General features: G+C 48.3%; 1 protein-coding gene across 1 annotated transcript in view; it reads right to left on the bottom strand.

The window, feature by feature from the left end:
• Positions 1-1,231: 1,231 nt before the first annotated feature.
• Positions 1,232-20,201, bottom strand: part of dpy (dumpy) — a 114,492-nt gene continuing 95,522 nt past the window's right edge. Inside the window, exons 67-76 of the mRNA XM_064679377.1 lie at positions 13,240-20,133; positions 12,000-12,665; positions 11,010-11,936; positions 9,210-10,892; positions 8,728-8,928; positions 8,467-8,661; positions 7,413-8,408; positions 4,129-7,353; positions 3,634-4,059; positions 1,232-3,561 (exon numbers count right to left, since the gene is read on the bottom strand). Of these exons, the coding sequence (XP_064535447.1) occupies positions 3,320-3,561; positions 3,634-4,059; positions 4,129-7,353; positions 7,413-8,408; positions 8,467-8,661; positions 8,728-8,928; positions 9,210-10,892; positions 11,010-11,936; positions 12,000-12,665; positions 13,240-20,133 (15,455 nt within the window). The 3' untranslated portion in view covers positions 1,232-3,319. The remainder of the gene's footprint in view (positions 3,562-3,633; positions 4,060-4,128; positions 7,354-7,412; positions 8,409-8,466; positions 8,662-8,727; positions 8,929-9,209; positions 10,893-11,009; positions 11,937-11,999; positions 12,666-13,239; positions 20,134-20,201) is intronic.

Here is a 20,201-nt window from a genome sequence, read left to right as displayed (position 1 = left end):
GTTTTTTTTTGTACGCTCGCTTGGGCTTTCCGGCGCGGCATCTGATAGCAGTTCGCGGCAATCACCATAACCGCAGACTCGTATGCTACATGATGATAGACTGCTTAATACCCTATGGCCGCTTTAAAATAAGATTACGCGTTTTCCGAAATTTTTTGGGAAATATTTGCCGAGTTTTGTGAATATGTCTTGAACACATATATGATATAGCAAATAGAAGTTGATAAGATATGGCTCATGTGTGGGATTCTGTTTTAACTCGTATATTAAGATCTTTTGACCAGACCGTTTTTCATTCAAGACCATTTTGACCAAGATATCTTCACAAACAAAAACAGTTTTCGTGTCAGAAAATAATTTTAGACCGCTCTTGTTATTTAATAAATTAGATTCGATAAATTCTTATAAATGCCTTCTACAAAAATACGGGCTTGTGAAGGTAGCCTTAAGACTGAAAGACTGTTCAAGCAATTCTAACTTCTACTTTTTAGTTTTTTTAAATATTTTAAAGTTCAAAGGGGAATACGATTAGAATGGGTTAACCATTCTGAACTTTTTAAAGTTTGGTTTAAGCTACTATTTCCTAACTTCCAGTCTGTCTCCTTATATATTTGATTGTCACTTACGTTTTCATATTGAACATACCCTTCAGCCATGGTTCACAGGGCATGAGAAGAGAACCCGAAATCAAATGCGGCTTGATATACGGAGCTGTCCTCTAACTGCTGTCATATTGTTTTTTATAATATGACAAAAAAGAAGATACTACAATTTTTGAGCTGTTTATGTTAAGTTTTCCTTTTTTTTGTGATCGCTTTAAGATGATTACATTTTTTATTACTTAGCGGGGCAGACGCTGCGATAAGCTGATTGATAATGACGACGGGGAATAGATTTGCAGCGGCATATGTCAAGGTAAACGGGCAATATATGAGACATTTTTTATTTGATCATCAAACAAAATATAAATGTGTGAATGTTAATCTTGCCACCTGTTTCAATTTAAAATTGGATTTTAATGTACACATACTGTCGTTAGGGTTCGCTTGATTTGAACATAAGCAAGAATAAATACAAATGCAGGAGTTCTTAACTTTTGGTGATTCATTTGATTTGATGATTTGATTATCTTTAAGTTAATTTCGGAGTTCAGTTGGTTATCAAAATAGTTCATAGATAGATGCTGCAATCTGGTCCGCTTCGTGTTAACAAATAACAATATTTTTTTACATTTTCTTTATTTATATTCATTTAATTTTTATTAGTTTACAATAAGCGATTAAAATTATATGTTTTTTTCGTGTTTCGATTTAAATACAATTTATTATAATTACAATTTAACTATTGTTTTCTTTTTACAATTCTTTTTGTTTTCTTTATCAATATTTGCTGCCAGTGCAAAAAGTTTTGTCAACTTAATTCTAGTTGTTTGCGGGATACTTGTTAAACTAAGCGGTTTCATAAAGAAAAAATAAAAGTTTTTAATTTTATTTGTGAGCAAAATAGTGTCCAAGTTATAATATTTTTTTTTTTGTTTTTTAATTGAAATCAGAAAATAATTTTATTTCTGGCATGTTACTATTGCTGGACAGAAGTGTCTGGAAGCTTAGAAACCTATACACAAAAATGCGCTATTAAAAATATCGTCGATTTTTTGCCTGTATTGTATTATTTACAAGTGGTCTCTTACTGTGGGTGTGTGTGTAAGTTGTGCGAGTTCTCATGGTATTTCCACTGTAAAAAAGTGATTTCACATTCGGCTTAAAGTAGTGACTATACATTTTGTTTATGTTTAATAATATTAATTTAAAACTTCATTTTAGATAATTTAAATATAGCGAAGTGTATCTCGCATCCCCCCAAGCGACAGTTGCGCACTGTGAACAGGCGCCAGAAACAAAAACTTCGCTGCATAATTTCAGGCGCGTTAACAGCTGCGTTCTGTGCTTGGATGGATGCGCTGGTTAGATAACACGTCGATTCGTTGCCTTTTTAAAGTACTTGCTATACTTTTCGCGTTATTAGTTATTTAGTGGAAGTATTTCATTTGCATTTTAAAACAATCACAACAATTTAATATTAATTGACTAAAAAACTACAAAAATAATTGGTTAATCATAGTAGTATGTAGTAGAGTTATAGTTATAGTCATAGTTCAAATCCTCCATTAGTCGTCGTTGCATTTAAAATTAAAACAAACCTTAAATATTTCTCCTATGCATTAATCTTTTGTGCGCTTTTGACGCCTCAGTGGCAGTTTTTTTTTGTTTTTCGCTTCTTTAGGTTTTATATATTAATTTTTTTTTTTTGGAGCAGCATTAACTATGCCCAAGTTCATTTATTTTTTTTTCCGTGGTCTGTCTGTGTGTGTGTGAATGTGCTGAACTCTGTTGTTTCAATATAATCCGTGAAAGACAATCGCTGATATATTGTCCTGTGATTATATTTTGCTCGGCTGTGGAAATTCACTGCTCCATTTTAAGCTTACGTACTGCTAAGGAGTATTTTTTGTTTTGTTTTTGGGTGCATTGTTCGTTTAGTGTAGTGGAAAATTAAGGCAGTTTTCAATTTTAAAGGCGAGCTCAATTCCTAAAATACACAGGAAGTAGTAGTGTGTGTGTGTGTTTGTGATTACGTGTGTATTTGTGCTATAATACAAAGTGTTGTTGCTACTACCCACACCCTAAACATTTATAGGAAGTCTTTAGCTATATATATATATATGTGTGTATATGTATGTATATAACAAAATATCAATATGTAATTATAATCGACTAATGAAGAAGTTGTCGTTAGAGGACGAGAATTCGTTTGTAGCTGCTCTTTTAATCTAAATCTTCTCTCTGTATTGATCTGTTTCTCATATTTACTTTTGGCAGTTTCGGTTCTAAAAATCTGTTGTATTCAATAAAAAAAATTACTGTTGTCGTGCAACTACGCAAAATTCTCATATTAGTAAGGAAAAATACTAAAATGTTAATACAAAATAATAAAATTATTTTCTCAAGTTATTAAATAAATGTCTGCAATGCGTTTTGTGGCATTGATCTTATTGTCGTTTTGCTTTTTACAATTCATTTAAGGCTTCGTTTTTCGTCAACGTTTCATAAACGCCAACGAATATATTTTCTGCTCACAACTTTACTTTTTTTTTTTCTTTTATTTCATTGCATTTTTTGCGCGAAATTTAATTTCGTTTCTAGCTTTTTGCACGTGCTTTTCAAATATTCATCTTTTTTGTTTTTAAATACTAATATTATAGCTAGGTGTTTTTGTTTTGATTTGTCTGTGGGTGTTTTGTTTTTAGTTACTTAACGGTTCAGGAGATATAGTCCGGCGTTGGTTCGGGTGCAGCGTCTGCATTGGCGAACAGTGGATTGGGGAACTCTGGCGGATGTGGCAATGGCGCCAATGTTTTGGGCCTTCTTCTGTAGGCCATGAGCCAACAGGAGACTGCCACGGCGACGGCGACAAGTGCAAGCAGCGCCGTGATAACCAGAGCTATAATCAAGCCCACCATTGAGACACAAATATCCTCAACACGCTGGGCCGCCGGTTTGACTGCATTTGAATAAAAAAATGTCATATTAGAAAATGGGCCTTCTGACTGGATGACTGGGTAGGGGTACTCACTGTTGGCATCATTCAGGCCTGAACCGCTGCGTTTCTCAAATGTCAATATGGCATTGGAAGAGATAGTTATCTCCTCACGCAGCTGACCTTCGACACCAGTACTGGTGGCAATGGCAGTCGTATCGCTGGAGTTGTCCGCAATAGAGCGACGTCTGCGTCCAAAGGCATTGTATCCGCCACAATTGACTGGCTGACATTTTCCAAAGCATACGCGTATGTTACACTGGAAACGTATGTTGTCACTGGAAGGGAACTTAAAGGCATTGAAGCTGGCCAGCAGACTGTTGGTATCCGGATTGTACTCCCAGTTGCCAAAGATGCTTGTGTCTGTGGCGCAGCCGTTCTCATCGGTTACAAGATATTCGTTTTGCACATTATCCTCCATGGTTTTGGCTATGCAAGAACGCGCGAAGCCGCCATAAATAGCTGATGAAGAGAATGTAGAAGAATTAAGAATTAGGGTCTAGATTACAGTCATAACTTTACGTTACTTACTGGCTGGCTCAACGTCCACTTGCAGACGTAGATTGTCACCAATCTCGGCGGAGTTGATCTCCTCACCCTCATTGGTGATGATTCGCATTTGACAGATAGGCGGTGGTCCAGTATTGGCAATTGTTCCGGCAGTTGTTAGCATGGATACGTTAAAGCCTAGGGTTACATTCTTCTCGCCAGTCTGGTAGACGCACTTGATGTTGTAAGCCTGTGCCTTATAGGTAACTAGCTTGGGATGCTTCTGTATGACCAGCACAAAACTGGCCACATCCTTTACGGCTTGCATGCCGCAGCTGCCAAAGTGGACGCGGAAGATTTCGGTGCGTGGCACCGTCTCGCCAGCCAAATTGACAACGCGACGGCAATTCTCATCCTTGCTGTGTCCCTTTACATATAACACGCCATTGAAGCCCGGCTCGGTGATATGAATCTCAACTTGAACGCCATCAGCTAAGCAACTGACAACCATGTCGGGTCGGGGGAAGTCGGTACGGAAATTGGTGTGATTGCAATGCAGCTCCGGATTACCTGTATAGCCGGTGATGCACTGGCACTGGGCCCGGTGATTCACCGCATTACAGAAGGCATTGACACCACACGTTTTGGTTAGGCATGGATCCTCGCAGGTCTTTGTTTCTGGATTGCAGTAGCGATTATCCGCACACTGCTCATTACTCACACACTCAGGCTGCTCCACGGGCTGGCACTCACCCAGAGGTGTCAGGCGATAGCCCAGCTCGATTGGACAAGTGCAGCTACCACGCTCATCAATTACCATACCGCGCTCCAATGCGCACACGCAGTGGCCGCTTTCATCGATGCGATAGCCCTGCTCCACCAGGCATGGTGTGCAGTACTCATAGATGTCAAGGGCGCTGCCCGGCGGGCATACGCACTGACCATCGACATCGCGCACAAATCCTTTCTCGATGACGCAGAGCGAGCGCTTGTCGCACTGCACAGCCGCATTGCCGGTATAGCCCTCCAGGCATTCGCAGATCATGGTACGCACGGGCAGCGTGTCTAGGACTCGGCATTCGGCATTTACTCCGCAGGGTTGCGTAGAATTGCAGGGATTCACACACTCGCCGCGCAGACAGGCGCGTTGAGTTGGGCAATCGGCATCGCTGATGCAGATGGGCACCACTCGTTCCTGTTCGCAGCCGTTGCGACCAGGCACAGTTCCAGGCGCGCAAGCGCATTGAGGCTTATGTTGATAGACCTTGCAAAGCTCATCGTTGGCGCAAATGGCTGTAGTCTCGCAAGGATTTGCGCATTTGCCATTAACACAAGCCTTATCCGAAGGACATTCATCGTCGTTGCGACAGCCAAGCGGTGTGCAGCCCAGGCGTGCGTTTCCACCATGTCCAGGGGCGCACTCACAAACGGCTCGATGGTTAATAGCTAGGCATTCGGCATTGGGTCCACAGAGCTCGCCCTGGCAGGCGGGCACGCAGAGCTGGTTACGGCAGGCATGTGTGGCTGGACATTCCGAATTGATGGTGCATTCGATCTTACCGCACTCGAATTCGGGATTGCCCTCGTAGCCCTGACGACAGGTACAAACTGGCTTATGGTCCTTAATGCGACACTCGGCATTCAGACCACAGTTGCAGGGATCTCGGCAAATGCCGTTCACGCAGGACTTATCAGCGGCACAGTCGGTATCTGAGATGCAACCGCCCACCTTGACAACGCTAGTGGTAGGCTTGCAGCTGCCGCTGCCACTACTAATGTAACCATCGGGACAAATGCAGATCATGGTGCGCACAGGAGCCGTTGGTGTCACCTGGCACTGGGCAGGTCTTTGACAGGGCTCCAATACTAAGCAGGGATCGACGCATTGCTCGTTAATGCAGGCCAGGCGCGCAGGGCAGTCCGTATCCAGTTTGCAAACGGGCTGTGGCTGTGGGCGACAGTCCACATAGGGATTACCCAGGAAGTTCGACGGACAGCGGCACACGGCCATATGATTCTGTGGGCGACACTCAGCGCGCGGCGCACAGACATTGTGATAGACGCATGGGTTGACGCATTGTTCATTCTGGCAAGTCTTATCCGTGGGGCAGTCATTGTTACTACTGCAACCAATGACGCGGCAGCGCTCGTATGGATTGCCTCGATAGCCGCTTAGGCAGCGGCACTGGGCGCGACTGGACTGCACATAGCACTCGGCGTTGGGGCCGCACGGATCGTTGAGTAGACAAGGATTGATACAATTGCCATTAATGCAGGCCTTTCCAGAGTCGCATTCGCCATCGACACGACAGCCAATGGAGCGGCAGGCGGCATAAGGATTGCCCTCGAAGCCATCCTGGCAGCTGCACACGGCGCGATGCTGTTGAACATGACAAATAGCGTTGGTACCGCAGTTGCAAGGATTGCGACATTGACGATTAACACAGGCCTCCTGTTCGTTACAATCCAGATCGCTTTCGCAGCCGGGAGGACTCTGTAGCACCAGCTGGCGGCACTCACCGCTGGCATCCGGCACTTGCGACTCAGGACACTCACAAACCATGGTGCGCACAGGCACACTGTCCAGCACGCTGCAGTGGGCACTGCGTGCACAGGGTGAAAGTTCGGTGCATGGGTTCTTGCATTTAGCATCGATGCAGGCCAATCCGCTGGGGCAGTCACCATCGTCGCGGCACACTGGTTCAATGGGTCGGCGTTCGCAGAAGGCATATGGATTGCCTAGTGGCATTTGCTCTGGGCAGCGACAGACAGCGCGATGCTGAAGCGCCTGACAGATAGCATTTTGAGCGCATGGACTCTGAGCGCAAGGATTCACACACTGGTTAGCAACGCAGGCCAAGTTGGAGGCGCAATCGTGATCGGAGTGACATTCTAGGCGCACACAACGCACAAATGGATCACCCTCGAGGCCGGCGGGACAGCGGCAGCTAGCTCGATGATTGCGGCCATAACATTCCGCGTTCAGAGCACAAGGATCGGAAATGAGGCATGGATTGATACACTCACGATTAACGCACTGCTTGTCGCCCGTACACTCATCATCCGACTGACAGCCAATAGGTACGCAGCCGAACTGCGCATTGCCTGAATAGCCGGGCTTGCAGTAGCAGATTGGATGATGGTTCTTAACAGTGCACTCGGCATTGGGTCCACAATTGCAAGGATTGATGCACTGCGCATTGATGCACGACTCCGAAGCAGGGCAGTCGGAATTCGACTTGCAACCTACTGTTATGACATCCGAAGCTGCAATTAATTGAGAATTAAACATTTGTTAAAGGTAATAGGCTGCTGCATCGACTTACGTGGCTGACACCGTACGCGTGCATCACCAGTATAGCCAGGCGGGCAACGGCAGACGGCGGCCCGATTTTGTACATGACAGTAGGCGCCCTGACCGCAGGCATCCGCCGCGCATGGGTTAACACAGCGTTCGTTTTGGCAGTTCTTATCACGAGGACAGTCATCGTTGCGTGTACACTCGGCGCCCGGAATTTTCGGGATGGCAATGTCCGTTGTGTAGCATTCGATGCGTGGATTACCCTGGTAACCAGCCGGACAACTGCATTGCGCGTAATGATCACGCGCGTTGCATTGAGCGTTAACGCCGCACCGTTCCAGGCGACAGGCATCCAGGCAGCTGCCATGCAAACATATCTCGGAGCTGGCGCACTCTGCATTATGCTGACAGCCGCCGGGGACGATGACAGGTTGGATGGGCACACAGTTGCCAGAGTTATCGGAGACAGTGTCGCTGGGACACTTGCAGATCATGGTGCGCAGTGGCAGTGTGTCCAGGACCGCACAGCTTTGTTGTGGACTGCAGACATGTGGCGTGGCGCATGGATTTTCGCAGCGCTGATTAATGCAAGCCAATTTCGATGGGCAGTCGGCGTCCTGTGTGCACTGCGGCTGTGGATCACGCTTGGGCTCCTGGCACAGCACGAAGGGATTACCCTGGTAGCCTGTGCGGCATTCGCATTGTGGCTGATGACGACGTCCCACACAAAGGGCATTCACGGCGCAGGTGTCCTGCTCACAAACTGGACGGCAAACGCGATTTAGGCGATCGCAGGCCTCGTTATCGGCACAATCCTCGTTGTACTGACAGTGTCCAGTGATGCAAGCGATGAAGGGACTGCCCTGCGTGCCGGCGGGACAGCGGCAGACAGCCTGGTGATTCTGTGGTAGGCATTCGGCACCGCTGCCGCAACGCACCTGACCATGAGTACACGGATTGACACAGTTCTCATTAAGGCAAGCCTTATCATAGGGACAATCAGCATTGATCTTGCACTCGGCTGAAAATTTATAGAGACGATTAGACAGGCTCAGTAAGTATAGCTCGACAGTATTTACGTTTGAAACATTGAACTTGGGGATCACCACCCCATCCAGGGGGACAGTAGCAGATAGGTCGGGAATTTTGCACGCGACACTCGGCATTTCCAGCGCAAGGATTGGCCTCGGCACAAGGATCCTGGCAGCGTTTATTGATGCATGCCGTTGTGGGCGTACATTCCGAGTCGTGGGCGCAACCAGCTGTAATTTGTGCTGTAAGAAATGCGTAAGCAAGTGGCTTATAACAGAGCTATGTGGGATAGTGTGAAAGGGACATACGTGGTTGATAGCAGTTGGTGAATGGATCTCCTTGGGTGCCCTGTGGACAGCTGCAGATGGCGCGGTGCTGTTGCGCTAAGCATTGAGCGTTGCGCGCACAGGGTGATGCGTCCAGGCAAGGATTGACACAGTTGCCAGCGCGGCAGGCCTCTGTATTTTGGCACTGATCATGTGACACGCAGCCTTGGTCACGTACCGGTTCTAAATTAAATGAAAACGATGAATTACATTTGAGTTTAATTGAAATGAATAGGACGATTTAGCGTGAGAGTGCTATAGTTTTATAAAGGTTATAGAGTGCATATACAATATACGGTGTAAAGGTATAATATGTGCAACTCTGTAAACGGATGAAAGGAGGGAGCATATTGAACAAAATTTTTAAATTAAACTATTAAGAACTTGGCTGCAATGAAATAAGCAAACTCGACATAAAATATAAATAGGAACAATCCTAAATGGGATTCTTTGTTGTTACCCACCTTTCCGACATCCAATGTCAGCATCACCAACGTAACCGGGCTCACAGCGACAGATCATAGTGCGCAAGGGCAGTGTATCTACGACCTCACAGATGGCATTGGCGCCACATGGATGGGTCACATCGCAAGGGTTCTTGCATTCGCCATTGAAGCATGCCAATTTGCTGGGGCATTCGGCATCCATAGTGCAGCCTTCAGGCTTGACGGGCAGCAATTCACAACTAACTGCTGGATTGCCGCTATAGCCGGCCGGGCATCGGCACTGGGCGCGGTGGTTATCTACGCGGCACTGAGCGCCAATACCACAATTACAGGGATCTTCACAGCGCTCGTTGCGGCAGGCCAAACGGAAGGCGCACTCGTCATCGCTTCGACACTCGGGTCGCTCGCAGCGCAGCAGAGGATTGCCGCGGTAGCCATCGGGGCAGTGGCAGCGGGCACGATGATTGAAGTCGGTGCGACAGATGGCTCCGGTGCCGCACTGGGTAAAAGTGCACGGGTCCACACACTGCTCATTGATGCATGCCTCGGTTGGCGGGCACTCACTATCGGAGCGACAGCCCAGGAGGTAACAGTGTTGCAGAGCGTTGCCAGTGTAGCCCTCATTGCATACGCAGAGCGGACGATGGAGCTGCACATGGCAGCGTGCCTGCTGTGCGCAGAGATTGGATTGCTCGCAGGGGTTGCGGCAGACCTGATTGATACATGCTTTGTCGTTGCTGCATTCGCCATCACTGGTGCATTCGGGTTTTGGTGGATCGAGTTGAGGCACTTGGCGCACGCACTGCGCGTACGGTGAGCCATAAAAGTCTGGAGGACAACTGCACACGGACTTGTGATTGATAACACGACAAATAGCGTTGAGACCACAGGCGTGCAGACATGGATCATGGCATTTCTGACTGACGCAAGCGCGATCCCGGGAGCAGTCTTCATTAGTAACACACTCCGGATAGCTGCAGGTGGCAGCGCCATTTTGTACGCGGCAGATACCATTGCTGCGACAGGGCGATGGTTGGCAGGGATCAACATCGACGGTACGAGGCGCTTCGCATTGCACGAACGGATTACCAACCATGTTGTCAGGACAAGAGCAAATAGGACTGTGATTGATGGTCTGGCAGACGGCGCCGTAGCCGCAAACTCCTGCACAGGCGTCAACGCACTTGTTGTTCACACACGCACGATCCTTGGCACAGTCTGAGCTGAGTGTGCACTCAGGTCGACAGCCCTGACCCAATGGATTGCCAAAGAAGCCGGGCAGACATTCGCAGACAGCCTGATCCCGCTGCACACGACACACTGAGTTGAGGCCACAGGGCGATGGATAGCATGGATCCGAGGGCGGCAGGGGTGTCACCTGTCGCGTGCATTGAATAAAGGCATTACCCGTGTAACCTTCTGGGCAGGAACAGATTGGTATATGGTTGTTGACGTTGCACAGCGCATCTTGGCCGCAGGTACCCGGGCAGGGATTGGCGCACTTGTTGCGTATGCAGGCGCGATTGGCTGGGCACTCAGAATTACCAACGCATTCCGGACGGCAGCCTTCATAAGGATTGCCAATATACTCCTGAATGCACTCGCATACAAAGCTTTCGCCACGCAGACGGCACTCGGTGTTACTGCCACAAGGTGATGGATTGCAGGGATTCTTTGGTGTAGGCAATGGTGTTGGCAATGCTGTAAATGAATATGTAAGATTAAGATTATATATAGTTGTTGCGATGGGTGGGGGAGAGAGGTTGCCCTGCCTATATACAATATGCAAACTTGTTGGGTTGGACGATTTGTTCTTACTTTGGGTCACTTGCTGGCAAAGACGGAACGGATCACCCGTCATGCCCGCTTGACAAAGACAGTTGGGTGTGTGCAGGGTAACTTGGCACTGGGCATTTTGGCCACAGCTACCGGGGCATGGATCGCGACACTTCTGACCGATACAGGCTAAATTATTTGCACACTCATCATTGTAGGAACACTCAGGTCGGCAATTGGGCGGCGTCCCCTGGAATTCATCCAGGCAAGTACAGCGCGCCTGACCATTATCGTTGTTGCACTGCGCATTTGATCCACATGGCGATGGGTGGCATGGATCGCGGGCTGTTTCTGGTTTGCGCTCCACAACGATGGGATTGCACAAGTTGTAGGCGTTGCCAGTGTAGCCAGCGATGCACTCGCAGTGGGCACGATGCTGCACAGCCTGACAAACAGCGTTGAGGCCGCATTGTCCAGGACAGGGATCCACACACTTGTTGTTGATGCATGCGTGTTGTTGGGAACAGTCCGAGCTGGTGTAGCACTCTAAACGGCAGTTGGGCGGCTGACCCAAATATCCAGTGATGCAGGAGCAAATCGCATTTCCATTGCGCTCAATACACTGTGCATTGGCTCCACATGGCGATGGTTGACAAGGATTAATTGGGGGCTCATCGCGCACAGGTGTGCAGGCAACAAATGCGTTGCCCGTCATGCGCTCTGGACAGCGACACATGGCAATGTGATTGATCGCATCGCAAAGAGCATTCTGGGCACAGGTTCCGGGACAAGGATCAATGCATTTGTTGCGTACACAAGCGCGATTTCTTGGACACTCGGAGTTTAGCACGCATTCCGGACGACAACCAATGTAGGGGTCACCCTGATATTCCGGCAGGCATGAGCATTGGCCACTGCGGCACTGCGCATTGCTTCCACATGGTGAGGGATTGCAGGGATCGGCTGGTGCTGTGAAATAATTGGGGCCATGGTTAGGAGAAAGCAACACCTTTTGTAATAGAGGGAGCATACTCGATGGTGTTGGTGGCGGTGTGGGTGGCAACAGACGACAGCTACTGAAGGGATCGCCTGTATAGCCAGCGGGGCAAGAGCAACTAGGCGTATGGTTGATTACATTACATTGTGCTGCAAAGCCGCAGGCACCTGGACAGGGATCACGACATTTCTCATTGATACACGCCAAATTGCTGCCGCACTCTGCATTAATGGTGCACTCGGGCCGGCAGTTGGGCGCTGCACCAATAAAGTTTGGCAGGCAACTGCAACTGGCACCGCCATTCACTTCACGGCACTGGGAATTGGGTCCACATGGTGACGGCACACACGGCATGGCTGGCTGCGTAGGTGGCTCTGCCTGTTTGGGTGGTAGCGGCAAGCAGCGGATAAAGGCGTCGCCTGTGTAACCAGATTGGCAAGAGCACAACGGACTATGGTTGCGCACATGACATTGGGCATTGACTCCACACGTGCCTGGGCATGGATCTTGACACTTTTGATTGATGCAGGCCTTATCCGCGCTACACTCTGCACTTATAACACACTCGGGACGACAGGCAGGCGGGGTGCCTATAAACTGTGGCAAGCAACTGCAAATTGCCTGACCCTGCGATTCTCGGCACTGTGAATTGGCGCCGCACGGTGTTGGCTCACAGGGATTTACATAAACAGGGGGCGTGGCTAAACGGGGTGAAAATTAAGATTAGTTTCTATACATGTTTGAGGGTAATAGCGAAGCAAAGCGTTTTCTAAAAGTACAAAGCAATTTAAAAGCGTTTTTAACTAGTTCAAGCAATCGTATGCGTTTACGTGTTGGATAATGTGGTGGTTAGCTATAGTTTATTACTGTCATGTGGTTGCAACTCCTGTATAAGTTTGGTGACGCAATAGTTGTAAAAAGACAACTCGAGAGAAGAACACAGAAGAACACCAGAGTTTAGATTGCAATATTGAATAATGAGATAGTTGTAGAGTCGATTTGTAACAAGGTAGGAGAAAAGAAAACCTGTCGTAAATTTGTCGATCAAAGAGCGAAAATATCAGGAGCATATGTAATGTGAGTTTTGATGGACATCTTAAGTTTTTAATAATGAGACACTTTTAAGGAGACACCTTAAAAATATAACTCAGAGGAAAGAGTAAGTCGTGGAATTGAGTACTGCATTGTTGCTGATGACTAAGCAAAGAACTCGCAGAAGGGTATTTGGTTTTAGTGGCATGAATTTAGTTTGCATGTTCTTATAGTTTTTCTTACGTTCTTGCATCATTAGATGACAGCTGTGATAGGGATTGCCCACATAATGTGTTAGGCATTCGCAGATGGGCGCATGATTGATAACTTGACAGTAAGAATTAATGCCACAGACGCCTGGACAAGGATCGCGACATTTCTCGTTCACACAAGCTCGATCGCTTGTGCAGTCCGAATTGCGAGTGCACTCGGGCCGACAAATCTCGTAGGGATTGCCATAATAGTTGGGCAGACACTGACATACGCTTTGGGTATATTGCGGGTGACAAACGGCATTCGCACCACAGGGATTCGGATTACATGGTATGGGCTTGGGTAAAACTGGTGCCGGAGGTGGCGTGGATCGCACGCACGTGGTATACGCATCGCCCATATAACCATCCGGGCAGTAGCAGTTCGGACTGTGAGCTATGACGCGACACAAGGCCAGCTGACCGCAGCTACCGGGACAAGGGTCGATGCATTTGTGATTATTGCAGGTCTTGTCATTCGCACAATCGGCGCTGCTAACACACTCGGGACGGCAGTGCGGTGGTGTGCCTATGAATTCTCTGAGACAGTTGCACTGGGCGCCTTGTGGTGTGGCCACACACTTTGTGTGGGGACCGCAAGGTGATGGGTGACAGGGATTCACTTCGATGGGGTCTTTTGCGGGTGCTGGTGGTAAAACTGAAAGAACTGCATTAGAGATTGCAAAGGCTTTGAGGTTTAGCGGCATACCTATGGGTTGACAGGCTACTAGGGGATTACCCGTCAGCGGGGGTGGACACACGCATATGGGACTGTGGTTCTGCGCATGGCATACAGCGCGTAAGCCACAAGCGCCTGGACAGGGATTTCGACATCTGAGATTCAAGCAGTACTTGTCAAGATCACAATCTGAGTTACTGCTACACTCCGGACGGCAAGAGGGGGGTGTGCCCTGATATCCAGGCAGACAGTAGCAAATGGCTTGCTGCTGATATGTGCGGCATTGTGCATTAAAGCCGCACGGCGAGGGCTGGCAGGGATTTATTGGTATGCGTGGTGGTATAATGGCAGGAAGTGTGCCGGGTGTTGAGGAAGGTGTTGTCGTTGCCGGTTTCGGCACTGGCATTGGGTCACAGCGCACAAAGGCGTCACCGTGCATTTGAGCTGGACATGTGCATGAGGGAATATGATTGTAAGTATTGCACACAGCATTTGATCCACAAGTGCCCGGGCATGGATCTTCGCACTTTTGCCTCCTACACGCCTTATCCTTTGAACAGTCCGTGTTCAGCACGCATTCAGGACGACAGCTCACATAAGGATTTCCATGATATTCGTCCAGACAACTGCAGATACCATTGTTGCATAAAGCATTTGCTCCACAAGGTGACGGATAACAAGGATCCTTCGTTGCAGGTGGTTCGCGTTCCACGATCGCCGGCTCCGGCGTCCGTTGGCATGAAACGAAGGGATCGCCGGTGTAGCCAGCCGGGCAAAAACAGTTGGGCACATGATTGTGCACCCGGCATAGAGCGTTGTAGGCACAAGAGCCTGGACAAGGATCGCGACACTTTTCATTTACACATGCCAAGTGAGCAGGACAATCGGAGTGCACGACGCATTCTGGACGGCAATTTGGAGGGGTTCCAATGTAATTGGGTAGACAAATACATGCGGCTACTCCAAAACGATTGTGGCATTGCGAGTATGGGCCACATGGAGATGGATAACACGGATTGACCTCTGCACTTGGTGTCAAAATATTATTGACCGGACGTGGGGTGTTAGATGTTGGCTGTGCAACTGATGGATTGTTGATGATTCCTGGCGCGTAATCTGGTTGTTTTACTGGGTAGTTAGCATCATACGTCGGAGGTATAGGTGTAACTTCCACTGGAGTTGGAACGAATATAGGAGGCTGTTGAGCTGGAATCACTGGCTGCGGATCTGAAGGAATATTCAAAACTTCAGGTATCGGAGGTGTTGGGTATGCTTGTTGGAGTACAGATGGTATATGGATAACTCCCGGTTTTGGTGTAGGTGTCAATGACACTGCAGATGGAATGAATATAGGTGGTTGAGAAACTGGTGGTACTGGTTGTAGGACGGACGGAATGTTCACAGCTCCTGGTATCTGAGACGGTTCTGGTGTTGGATGGTTCACATCGTAATTCGCAGGCAGTACTGTTGGATACGTAGGCTGAGCTACTGAAGGAATGTTTATTACTGCTGGTTGAGGAGCATGTGCTACAGTTACTGGAGGAGATGGAACGAATATAGGAGGCTGCGGTACTGGTGTCGGATAAGTTGGTTTTGGTATAGATGGTACATAGATAACTATTGGTTGTGGTGCAGGCGTTGAAGTTGAGATTGCAGGTGACGGAATATGAGCAGGAGGTGTTGGTGTTGGTATAATTGGCCGTGGTAAAGATGGAATATTTATAACTCCTGGTATTTGTGGTGGCGGTGGATAGTATACATCGTAGATAGCTGGATTCGTTAGCTCAGGGGCTGGGACTGGTTGAGGTGCAGAATGAATGTTGATAACTCCAGGAACTGCTGGTTGCGTAGGTTGCGTTGGGTAGGTAATATCAAAATCTGGACTCGGTTGTTGAACAGAAGGAATATTGATCACTTCTGGCTTATGAGTCGGTTGCGGTGCTGGGTAGTTCACATCGTAGGTTGGTGGCTGAGGTGATGGATAAGTTGGTTGTGGTATGGATGGTATGTTGGTAGTTTCTGCCTGTGGTGCAGGTGTTGAAGAGGCGGGATTTGAAGGCAAGAATATAGGAGGCTGCGGAGCTGGTGGTACTGGTTGTGGGACAGAGGGAATATTCACAATTCCAGGAGCTGGCTGTGGTCTTGGCAAGTTTACATCATATATCGGTTGTTGAGGTGACGGATATGTAGGTTGGGGTACTGATGGAATGTTAATTACTCCAGGTTGTGTTGCAGGTGTTGAAGGCACTGAAGGTGATGGTACAAATATGGGCGGCTGAGACGCTGGTGGCACCGGTTGTGGGAACGATGGAATATTCACTACTCCTGGCATATGTGTGGGCTGTGACGTTGGGTAGTTTACATCGTAGACTGGAGGCTGAGATGATGGATAAGTTGGCCGAGGTATGGATGGTATGTTGATAGTTCCCGGCTGTGGTGCAGGGGATGTTGCACTTGACGACTGTACAAAAATGGGCGTCTGTGTTGTCGGATAAATCGGTTGAGGCACTGACGGAATATTAATGACTCCTGGTTCGGGAATTTGTGGCGGCTGTGGTGGGTGGCTTATATCATGTATCATTTGTTGAGGTGGCGGATATGTAGGTTGGGGTACTGATGGAATGTTAATTACTCCTGGTTGTGTTGCAGGTGTCGAAGGTACTGAAGGTGATGGTACGAATATGGGCGGCTGAGACGCTGGTGGCACCGGTTGTGGGAACGATGGAATATTCACTACTCCTGGCATATGAGTGGGTTGTGACGTTGGGTAGTTCACATCGTAGACTGGAGGCTGAGATGATGGATAAGTTGGCCGAGGTATGGATGGTATGTTGATAGTTCCCGGCTGTGGTGCAGGGGATGTTGGACTTAACGACTGTACAAAAATGGGCGTCTGTGTTGTCGGATAAATCGGTTGAGGCACTGATGGAATATTAATGACTCCTGGTTCGGGAATTTGTGGCGGCTGTGGTGGGTGGCTTATATCATGTATCACTTGTTGAGGTGGCGCATATGTAGGTTGGGGTACTGATGGAATGTTAATTACTCCTGGTTGTGTTGCAGGTGTCGAAGGTACTGAAGGTGATGGTAAGAATATGGGCGGCTGAGACGCTGGTGGCACCGGTTGTGGGAACGATGGAATATTCACTACTCCTGGCATATGAGTGGGTTGTGACGTTGGGTAGTTTACATCGTAGACTGGAGGCTGAGATGATGGGTAAGTTGGCCGTGGTATGGATGGTATGTTGATAGTTCCCGGCTGTGGTGCAGTAGATGTTGGACTTGATGACTGTACAATAATGGGTGCCTGTGTTGTCGGATTAATCGGTTGAGGCACTGACGGAATATTAATGACTCCTGGTTCGGGAATTTGTGGCGGCTGTGGTGGGTGGCTTATATCATGTATCGCTTGTTGAGGTGGCGGATATGTAGGTTGGGGTACTGAAGGAATGTTAATTAATCCTGGTTGTGTTGCAGGTGTTGAAGGTACTGAAGGTGATGGTACGAATATGGGCGGCTGAGAAGCTGGTGGCACCGGTTGTAGGAACGAAGGAGTATTCACTATTCCTGGCTTATGAGTGGCTTGTGGTGTTGACGATGGTATATTGATAACACCCGGTTTCGGTTCATATATTGTTGGCACTTGGGAAGTTGTGGTATATGTTGTAGCTGGGTACGATGGGGATACCGGCTGTTGCCCAGAGAAAATATAAACCACACCGGGTATGACAATTGGATAGGGTGGTGCTGGTGTATCATAAATTAAAGGTCTCACAATTGGGGGAGCTACATTTGCTGAAAAAGGATTATTAAATGGACTGTTGCAATTGATAGCTGTATCACATTGGATCTTACGTCTTTGACTCTCGTAACAACGAGTAAATGGATTTCCAGTGTGCGTTGGCTTGCAGAAGCAAATGGGGCTATGGTAATGAACTCGGCATTCCGCGTTAAAACCACAGGCTCCTAAACATGGATCGGTACACCTGTACTGCACACAGGCCCTATCGAAGGCGCACTCAGAGTTTAATGTACACTCGGGTCGGCAATAAGGTGGGCTACCAAAAAAGTCAGGGAGACAAGAGCAAATCGCTTGCTTATTGCTTTCAAAACACTGTGCATTAGGACCACAAGGGGATGGCTCGCAAGGATTGATTTGATCTATAGGTGCTACAAGGTTAGAAAAAAATATGTAATGTTGACACATGATATAGGCATTTCTTGGGATTTTTCGCTTACATTGCTGTACCGCCGGCAGAGGAGCGCAGTGTTTCAATGGGTTGCCGTTGTAGCCGCTGAAGCAGCTGCATTGTGGCAGGTGGTCGACTACATTACACACTGCATTTAAACCACATGTGCCAGGGCAAGGATCGCGGCACTTCTGCTGCACACAAGCTCTGTGCGAGAGACAATCGCTGTTGAGTACACATTCTGGACGGCAGGCTTCATAAGGATTGCCATAATAATCAGGCAAACATATACAAGAGCCAATGCCGTTATGCTGACTACAGAGCGCATTGGCGCCGCAGGGATTCGGCTCGCAAGGATTAATCGCAGTCTGCTCATATTGCGGTGTTTGTATAACAGTCATTGTAGGAGGCGGTGTGGGTGGGGGCGGAAGTTGACAGGCAGTAAACGGATTACCAATTAGACCTGGTGCACACACACAAATTGGCTGGTGGTTGCTGGTGCGGCATATGGCGTTGAAGCCGCACAGACCAGGGCAAGGATCCTGGCACTTCCGATTAATGCATGCACGATCGGTGGCACAGTCGCTGTTGGAAATGCACTCAGGACGACAATAAGGGGGCACGCCTACATGCTCTGGTTGGCAACGACAAGTTGCTACACTTCGATCACTGCTGCACTCGGAGTGAGGGCCGCAGGGCGAGGGGATGCAAGGATCTAGTGGTTCACGTTGGACTAGAACCGGAGCTGGTCTAATGGGCTGGCATTGTGTGTATGGACTACCCGTGTAGCCAGTGGGGCAAACACATTGAGGTCGGTGGTTTATCACATGACACTCAGCCTGATGGCCGCAGACGCCCGGACACGGATCACGACAGTTTTGATTCATGCATGCCAGGCTCAGAGGACATTCTTGGTTGGTGGTGCACTCGGGACGACAGGTTGGTGGACTGCCATAATAACCTGGCAAACAACTGCAGATCGCTTGATCTCCAACTGGGCGACAAAGCGCGTTTGCGCCACAAGGCGATGGCTGGCAGGGTTGCACTGGTGGTGCTGGCAATGTCTGCAACGGTGATGTTTGGCACAAAACAAATGGATTGCCCTGCAGACTGCCGGGGCAATGGCACATGGCCACATGGTTGTGCACTTCACATATGGCGCTATAGCCACAAGTGCCAGGACAGGGATCAATGCAGCGATTGCGCACACATGATTTGTCTAAGGCGCACTCTGTGCTTAAAATACATTCAGGCCGACAACCCACGTACGGATCACCATTGTATAGTGGCAGGCAACTGCAAATGCCGCCCGCACATTGGGCATTAGCACCACAAGGCGCTGGCTGGCAGGGATCATCAGCAATTGGAGCGGGAACAGGCGGTGCTGGATAACAGCGATGGAATGGATCGCCAATATAGCCGCTGGGACATATACAGCTGGGCACGTGATTTAAAACATTGCATTGAGCGTAAAGGCCACAAGCGCCTGGACACGGATCTCGACACTTCTCATTAATGCAGGAACGATGAGCGGGGCAATCGGAGTTGAGTATACATTCGGGTTGACAGTGTGGTGGCGTGCCATAATACTCAGACAGACAACTGCAGATCGCTTGGTCATTGACCACACGGCATTGCGCGTATTGTCCGCAAGGTGTGGGAACGCAGGAATTACGATATGGTTCGCGTGCCACAACGGGCTGAGGTATGGGTTGACATCGCACCAAGGCATCACCAGTGTGGCCGGTGATGCAAGAGCAATGGACTCGGTGATGTATTGTTTGGCAGATGGCATTGTATCCACAACTACCAGGACAGGGATCTCGACATTTCTGATTGACACAGGCCTTATTGATAGGACACTCAGAATTGGTAGTACATTCGGGTCGACAGGCGGGTGGCGTACCAAAGTAATCGGGCAAGCAACTGCAAATTGCTTGATTATGAGATTCCTTACACTGAGCATTAGGACCGCAGGGCGAGGGCTCACAGGGGTTGACGTAAACCACTTTAATGGCTGTGGGAGATGTGCAAATGGGTGCAAATAATATATTGTTGGTTGGGTTAGTGCAAGTGTCTGATAAC

The sequence above is a fragment of the Drosophila montana genome, unplaced genomic scaffold, assembly GCF_035044405.1.
Source record: "Drosophila montana isolate Dmon_TW-CO22-7 unplaced genomic scaffold, ASM3504440v1 contig_1_1, whole genome shotgun sequence".
NCBI classification, from domain to species: domain Eukaryota; kingdom Metazoa; phylum Arthropoda; class Insecta; order Diptera; family Drosophilidae; genus Drosophila; species Drosophila montana.
The sequence above is the reverse complement of the archived record's forward strand: the minus strand, read 5'-3'. Positions and strand labels throughout refer to the sequence as shown.